At 50.9% G+C, this 8,458-nt stretch overlaps 1 protein-coding gene across 1 annotated transcript in view; it reads right to left on the bottom strand.

Moving 5' to 3' along the window:
• Positions 1-6,679, bottom strand: part of MLEC (malectin) — a 10,396-nt gene extending 3,717 nt beyond the window's left edge. The window contains exon 1 of the mRNA XM_007938226.2: positions 6,472-6,679. Coding sequence (XP_007936417.1) covers positions 6,472-6,679 — 208 coding nt within the window. The remainder of the gene's footprint in view (positions 1-6,471) is intronic.
• Positions 6,680-8,458: the final 1,779 nt, after the last annotated feature.

The following is an 8,458-nucleotide window of genomic DNA, read 5'->3' as shown; positions in this document are numbered from 1 at the left end:
CCCTCAGTTAAAACAAAAGAACAATGTTCACCCTGTATCTCTGGCACCTGACAGTATCCACTGAACAAGCAAATGGCACCGAAGGAGGCACCGAAGGGAAGCCATGCTGCTCTCTCTGCACGACTACAGCCCTCCAGCAGGGAAAGGAAACTGACAAGGTCTATCGACTCCTCTGCCTTAAGGTGCCCATGCTCCCCTGGGGGGGGTACCTTTCCCATTTCACAGAACGACAAGGAGTAAGGACGGCCAAAGTAAAAAGTCACTTCTGGTCAATAGCAGAGGAGCCGAACGGCTCTCTTGCCCTCCCCCTACGCATAACTTGGTAGGAGGCGAGAAGACAGGGTGTGCTTTCCCTGCACATAATAAACAAAACTGGAGCCTTTCCTCAAACATCAGACAGCACGTTCCAGCCCCAGAGAGAAGAATGCTGCGCTCTCTCCTTGGGAGAGCGGCCTCTCTTACTCCTTCATCCCATAAACCCAGTGAGGCTCACCAGTGCTCCATTCATCAACTTTCCAAACTAAACTCCACAGTAACTTCTGTACACGGACCTAGTGCCTAGTCCATCCTGGAATTAAGATTTCAAGAGCACCATGAAAGCTCCCGTGGCAACTCTGAGGACATCTGGCACCTAGGTGGTGGGAGACACCCAAGGGCAGTCACCCCAGGAATTTAGGAACTTTACCTCCTGGATCACCAAAACGCCAAGGGACAGGGTATGGCAAAAGGTAACTAAAACTCCCAGTGGCTGAGCTCCAGCCCTCCAAAACAGAAGCCTAACTGTTAACTGCCCTGTAAGCAAACACCAGCCACAAGATCAGATGGGCTGATGAGACAGTGCAACGGGAAACTCACTGCACTTAGTCTTAATACTTTTCTGTTCCTATTTCTCCTCAAGAAAACAAATTACAGACGGGTAACTGAGGAACACCACAAAGGATGTACTGCTAACATGCCCCAGCTATTTCCCAGGCTCAAAAAAGCCACTACCCTGGGGCACAAAGCTATAAAGATTAAAGAACTGCTATTTCTTTTCCAGCTGAGCTCTAAGAATTTCCTTCTTCCACAAGGACCATGACCCTTACAAATTTGGAACATTAACTAGATTTGATTTCTAGAGACACAGAAATGTTTGTGCTTGTGTGTGCAATCTTCTCCCTGATGAGGAGATAGATGGGTGACAGCCAGGCAGTAATGCCATCTGTGGCAGTCTCAGTCATATCACTAAGAAAGCTGAGCCACAGGGGCAAAAAATTGCTCAACCACCTTGGAAACTACCTGTAAAGATGTTCCCTTCAAAGCCTGAGTGGCTTTCCCAAGAGACCTGCCACATGCAAAGCTGAATTTGTCCATGTCTCAAGAGATGCAGCAGCAAAAAAGGAACTTTTTCTCCCCGCTTAGCCTTTCCTCATTCAGAGCTGAACAGATTTCCCCAAAATACAGTAAGTGTACCGTCAGCACACTGCTGAAGTTGCGATGATACAGCTCAGGCAGCTAACTAAAAGGGAAGGGGGTCGAAGGGTCCTATTCCACGAAGTAGCCAAGCTACTTGAAAAAGAATGTCCAGGTTTTAGAGAAGACACACCTGGAGTTGACTCTGCTAACCCCTCCGTGATGCTGAACAACTTAATTCCTCTTGGTCTGTTTTCTTACCTGTGAAGTGGAGAGCTCACCTGTCCAAGGTTGGGGTAAGAATCAAAAGATACCTGTAAAGAGTTTAATAGGAGCTCTACTAGCCTAGTGCCTAAGGCACTTGACTGCTAACCAGAAGGCTGGAGGTTCAAACCCACCAGCCACTCCTCGGAAGGAAGATGGGGCAATCTACTTCCGTAGTGATAACGCCTCAGAAACCCAAGGAGGGCTCGCTATGAGTCGGCCCAACTCGACATTACATAACAACAACAACAACAACAAAGAGTTTAATGGAGCTCCTGGGTAGCACAACCGAGTAATGTGCTCAGCTGCTAATTAGAAGGTTGCTGGTTCGAGTCCAGAGGCACCTCAGAAGAAAAGCCTGGTGATCTACTTTGATATATCCGCCACTGAAAACCTAGGGTACACAGTTCTGCTGTGACACACGCAGGGTCACATCAGAATCGAGTCCAGGGCAACCGGTTAAAGAGTTTAATACAGTGCCTCACACAGACAAACACACAGGTGTGCTAGCCAGGCAAGCAAATGTACAGAATAAGGACTAAATTAATGCCTCCTCCACACCGCAGAGCTTAGGGAATGGACCAAAACAAAATGGAAGCAATAAAACTACCTAGAATATTGCAGCCATGAGCCCCATGAGTGGAAGAGCCAGAACGAGCAGGAACCCAGCCCCCAGGAAGCCACCACTGTGCCATCTCGGTAGCTCCACCACGGCCCACCACTCTGACGAGGGGCCTCACACCCAACCACAAGATCATTCTGAATCATTTCTTTTTCAAGCGAGGCCATTCTTAAAGAGTTTATTCTGAATGCACTGAGACAAGGAACCCAGGAATTCAATGGCCCAAACTCTCTACCCATGAACTTCTGCTGCTTGGAAGGCTTGCAGGTGAAGCCTGCCTCTTAGGTGTCAGGATGCTAAGAGAATTCTAAACAAATCCCGTGGCCTTAAGCAAAACAGAAGTAGCAGGGACTCTTCCCATCTCTCAAGCTCTTATATCCCCAAGGCCAGATCCTTCCCCAGCTCAAAGGAAGGCTGCCCAGGAAAGGGTCTCCTTGGGGCTAGAGAATTAGTAATGTAATCGGCTGGGCCCCCAGCCAGTTCCCTCCCCCTCCCACCCCTAACCATTTTCTGTCCTACTTTTAATTTCAGTAAAAAGTCATCATGTAAAAAAAAAAAAAAAAAAAGAGAGAGAGAGAGAGAGAGACACTTTCAGCTACTCTGGACAGAAGTACGGCACAGACTTCTAAAGTGCAGGACCTTTTACAGAGAAGGAAAACAAGGCTCAGAGTTGGTAAGCAAGTACCTCTCCACACAGAGACAACCTCCTAAGACCAAGCCAGGCTCTATGCCCTCAGGCCAGATAACCAGGTCTTTTCCTGGTCAAAGTGGAGCGGAACCCAGAAGGTGCTTCAAGCCAGAATCCCAAGGTGAGCAGGTCTGAGCAGCCTTCTCTAGGGTTACCTCCATTTGTTGAACTAAATGGGTTGAAAGGGCCATTCCCCACTGTCAGTATCTCCTGTGAGCAGTAGCTGTCCTCCACCCAGAAATGAAATTCAATAAACATTGTTAAGTGTCTACGAAAGTGTAAGCCACTAGGTGCCCTGGGCCACTCACAGTCATGAGAACACCGAACTACAAAGAAACTATAGAGAAATAGCAAGATCACAGGCAGGCCGAAACCTTATCTGGCCTAACTTGGCCACAAGGATCTGAACTCATTCGACATAAAATGAACTTTCAGCATGCTGGAAATATCACAGGCATGGAGGCAAAGAAATGAGGCATACAGCTCCTACTACAGTGAATATAAACAGCTGCACGAGGCAAGGGTCTCCAAATACCTGGCACACCCTGATCCAAACGGGACACAGAGGCAAAGCCAGAGTGAACAGCTGCACTTCCCTTGGCGGGCAGAGTCCTTAGCACAGAAAGGAACCTGAGAGCAGCCTCTTGGGAGTAGAAGCTTCAGCAGTGTCAGCCCCAGACCAGCTGTTGCTGGGTGCCGTTGATTCCAACTCACAGTGACCCCATGTGAGAGAGCACAACTTGCCCCACAGGGTTTTCTAAGCTGTAATCATGAGAGACTGCCAGGGTTTTCTCCCACGAAGCCACTGGGTGGGTGCCAACTGTCACCCTTTCTTAAATTAGCAGATGACTGCTTAACCGTTGTGCCACCAGGGTTCCTTGACCTGCCAAATGCTACTCTTAAGAAGCTGGAAAGTGCAATGTGGCAACAGGCTGGTCCAAGCAGCACCTGACAGCCACCCCCCACCCCACCCCCATCAAAAACAAAACAAAACAAAACAAAACCCACCGCCGTAAGGCAATTCCACCTCACAGCAATTCCGCCTCACAGCGACCCTATAAGACATAGCAGAACTGCCCCATACGGATTTCCAACGCTGTCAATCTTTACAGAAGCAGACTGCCACATCGTTCTCCCTTGGAGTGACTCCTGGGTTCAAACCACCAACCTTCCAGTTAGCAGCCAAGTCCTTAACCACTGTACCACTAAGCCTCCTGTCACTCATGTCTTAATACTGCTACAATTCATACCCAGGTTGGCAGACAGAAAGGAGCAGCGGAGCCTCCATTTAAACAGTAACACAGAGGCTAGTGTTTGAGATAAGACTCTAATACAGGAGCCTTGGTGAGGCTCATGTAACTGTACCTGCTACAGTAAACTCCACCCAAGGAACTACAGCCATGTGCCAATAACCCAAGGGCAGAGAGCCTGGCTAGTCTTTAAAAAAAAAAAAAAAAAAAAAATCCTGCACTAGCAAATTAAAACCAGAATACCTTCTGAATAAGGGCAGTACCTGGTAACTAAACCTGGGTCTTAGTCAGCCTTCCCCTCTGCACACTGGACCTAACAGGACAATGTAACCAGAGTAAGCCTGCTAGCTGCAAAGTGAAAGCAGCACCTGTACTCGCCTCACCGAGGCTATCTCAAGAGGCAAAGTCCACAAACTGCCTCTGGTTTCCTCCAGGGCTCCTTCCTCCCTGTCCAGACCCATCAGCAAAGAGGAACGGTCCAGGATGAAGACAGTCATGATCTCCTGCTGTAAAGTCTGCCTTTGGCTGCTGGTAGAGCCTTTAAAGCCCTGGGCTCCACTCAAGACTCCTGAGAACTACATGCCAGGGCTAACCAAATTCCAGAACAAACACAAGAGCTCAGCAAACAGCCCTATATACCCAGACTTCACATGTATCGATTCCTTCATATAACAAATTCCAAGACACTGCAATTAACTAGAAAGAATTAAGTTAAACAATTTAGTTTAAAAAAAAAAAAAAAAAAGGCAAGAGTCTATCTGGGGGTCATGGAAAAAGAGTCTGTCTCCTAGTTGTCTGGTGTCTGGAGAGGGCATTCTGCCAGTTTAGTAGCCTCTGGACCCAACCACAAACTCTCTGCCATCTAGTGGATTCAGACTCATAGGGACCCTAAAAGACAAAGTAGAAATGCCCAGTAAGGTTTCCAAGGCTATAAATCTTTATGGAAGCAGACTGCATCTTTCTCCTGTGGGGCAACTGGCTGGTGGGTTTAAACATACAACCTTTTGGTTTGCAGCTGAGCACTTTAACCACTGCACCATTAGGGTGCCTCTGAACCCAGCATACAGCATAAATCTTCCAACACGTGAAGCAAAAGACTGCCTTCTTAAATCCTTTTTCCAAGCGTACTCACAGAAAAGTGTGGTAGCATAGTGCTTAAGGCACTTGACTGCTAACCAGAAGGCTGGCGGTTCAAACCCACCAGCCACTCCTCGGAAAGAAGGTTGGGCGATCCTACTTCCGTAGAGATACTGCCTCGGAAACCCAAGGGGGTCACTATGAGTCGGAGCCGACTCGACGGCAAATAACAACAACAACAACTCACAGAAAAAACAAGGCATCTAGAGAGTAGACAGCTCCAGAACTGCCTAGGGATCACATCAGAAGACCCTCCACCAGAAACCTGAGTCTCAAGGACAGAGCTTCATCTATTAGGTCCAGAGTGGGAACCCGGAATCTGCATTTCTAACCGGCTCCCCAGGCAATTCGTACCCACGCCAACATGTGAGAATCGTGCAGCCTGTGAAAGCCACTGTTGCTCAACCAGTTAACTCAAAATGGTTTTCCTATCAGCTGGAAGCCTACACCTCGCAGGACCACTTGGGGCTGGGTCTATGAACTCTCAGGGGCAGAATATCGGATTTTACACTGAGTGACCCAGCGAACACCTACCACCAGCCTCGCGTGCATCATGGCTTCAATGTAACCACTTTCGGCCTACAGCTTTTTCCTTTAAGCAGATATTTCTTGCTCCACGGGGGAGGAGGCTACAATCAAACTTTCCTGGCCCATCTTCTTCTAAGATTCCTTTCTATTCTGGCTAAGAATCAAGCCGCGCTCCTGCAGACGGAGCAGAGAAAGTGCCCGGTTTCTGGGTCGCCTGGCCTCTGACCAGGAAGTCTGGATAAAAGAGCAGAACCGCCTGGGCCAGGAGCTCTGGTAACCTACAACCTGGGAGACCTCGAGGTGGCAATAGGTCGCCACCTCTCTACTTTCTCAGCTTTGGGGGGGAGGGATGAAGGGTTAAGAAAACGCAGGATGTGAGCTCCCAAAATAACTTCTCGCCAACTCTGCCTCAATGGCTCTTGGTAGCTTCGAACTAGTGCCACGTTCTGGGCCCTGGTGAGATCCCTGGGGGAAAGCGGAGAGAAACTTCTCTGGGAGACGCGGTCCAGAAACGGGGTCGCGGCCCGCTGCCCTAGGTGACCAACACCCGGCAGGCCCGGTAACTCGCGGCTAGGCTGAGAGGCTCTCACCTCGGCCCACCCGGCCTTCCAAAGGGTCCTTGCGGAAGTGGATCCCGTGCACATCCACATGCGCTTCGCCGCCGGCGTTGACTGCCCAAATGACGCTCTCCGGCAGCCCGGCCCCCGCCGCGCCGGCCACGCCGAGTCCCGGCCCCCGGAGCGCCAGCAGCAGCAGGAGCGCCACGGCGGCTCCCTCAACCACCCGAACCTCCAGCATTGCGGGCACCACCGCGGGGGCAGCCCCCGCCGACCCTCGTCCTTGGCCGGCCGCAGGCCACCTCGGACTCAGAGAAACAGCTCCACGGACCGCTCTCCCTCAGCCGCCGGGGACATGTCGCTCTCAGGCCTCCTCCTCAGCCAACGGTGCCGCCTCCCACCTCGGGAACAACCTACCCCGCCGCCCAACCCCCGGCCACAACCCTGCAGCCAGTTAGCGCACGGCCCTCATTAATTACCCACCACCCCGCCGGGTGCCGTCCGTTCATTGGCTGCCAGGCCCAGAAGGGGCGTGGCTATCCCCAGGCGCAGGCCCAACCATCAGGCCTGAGATGGAGCGCGCGCAGAGGGAGGGAGTTCGGTTGAAGCGGCGGTTCGATGCGGAAGTGGCGGGGTGCAGCGCCCAGGCGGCCCCGGAATCCCGCAGCTGAACGAGAAAGGTGGCCTGTGGGGGAAGGTTTAGGGTTGGACGCACTGACACGTCTCCAGCACTTCCGGTGCTCCAGACTTGGGACGAATAAGCTCCCTAGGGGGCGTTGCCTACTTTCCCGCCCCCTCATCCTTTTACGGGGAGAGGCATGAACATAGCTCTCATAAGAGAAGCAATGGACAATCTACGATCTGAGGGACTCAATCCCTTTCCTCGCGTGAGGCGGAAGACCTACCAACCCCTAGAAAGGCCAAATGCACCGATCCTCGGGGCACGAGTCCCACGAGGACGAAGCCCCGCCCCAACCCCTTAGCGGGCCCGGAGCTGATGGTAGCGTCCAGATGGCCGTCCAATCGGAAGGCTACAACGCAGCGGAAACGCGTGGCCCTTTGGGGGAGGGGCTCCGGGCTATCTACGTTTCCATGGCGACGGCCTCGGGCTGGCCTTGGCTGCGGAGGGGCGGAGTCGGGGCTTCCCGGGTCCGGTCTAGGAGGCCGGGTATTGGGTAGCGCCAAGACCCGAGTCCCCTCTCTGTCATCCAGAGCTCTCCTGTATTGGCTATCCCTGCGCTGCCATCGCTTCACAGACTCCAGTTTTACGGATGGGGAAACTGAGGCCCAAAGAAGGGCGGGGTCTTACCTGAAGATCACCCCGAGTTTAAGGCAAAGCCAAGACAAAAAAAAGCATTTATACATTTGTTCAACAAAAACTGTATCAAGTCCCTACCACTAAGGAGCTGTGGGGGGGTAGTGGATAAGACATTTGGCTGCTAATCAGAAGGTCAGAGGTTCAAACCCACCAGCTGCTCCGCTGGAGAAAGATGACGCAATCTGCTTCCATAAAGATTTACAGCTTTAGAAACCCAATGGGGGTCGCAATTACTGGGAATCCACTAGGATTGCCCTGTTTAGCAGATAAAATGGAAGTAGCTCAGTTAAATACAAATTCCAGAAAAACAAATGGGAACTACTTATACTAAAAAAGTAATTCATTGTTTACCTGAAATTGCAGTTTCACTGGCTTCCTGTATTTTGTCTTACAGCCCTACCTACTATGTACTAGCAGTGAACTGCGCAGCAGTGAACAAAAAAATACAATCAGGACACCGATCAGAAGTGTCAGTCTGTCAGGAGACTCCTAAACAGACTGAACAAGCCATGAGCCAATGAATTACTTAGTTCGAACAGCCACAAGTACTCTAAAGAAACAAAACAGGGTTTGGAAATGGAGATAGCAGTGCAGGAATTTCAACACACCAGGATTATTTCTCCAACCTTTAATGTCAGACCCCACGGGGTAGCTTTTGGAGGTGTCCCCTCCTGACCCCACTTCTTTTCCCCTATTTTGCAA

Source organism: Orycteropus afer, unplaced genomic scaffold, assembly GCF_000298275.1.
Source record: "Orycteropus afer afer isolate SDZICR_OR568_19922 unplaced genomic scaffold, OryAfe1.0 scaffold00048, whole genome shotgun sequence".
In the NCBI taxonomy this organism is placed as follows: domain Eukaryota; kingdom Metazoa; phylum Chordata; class Mammalia; order Tubulidentata; family Orycteropodidae; genus Orycteropus; species Orycteropus afer.
The sequence above is the reverse complement of the archived record's forward strand: the minus strand, read 5'-3'. Positions and strand labels throughout refer to the sequence as shown.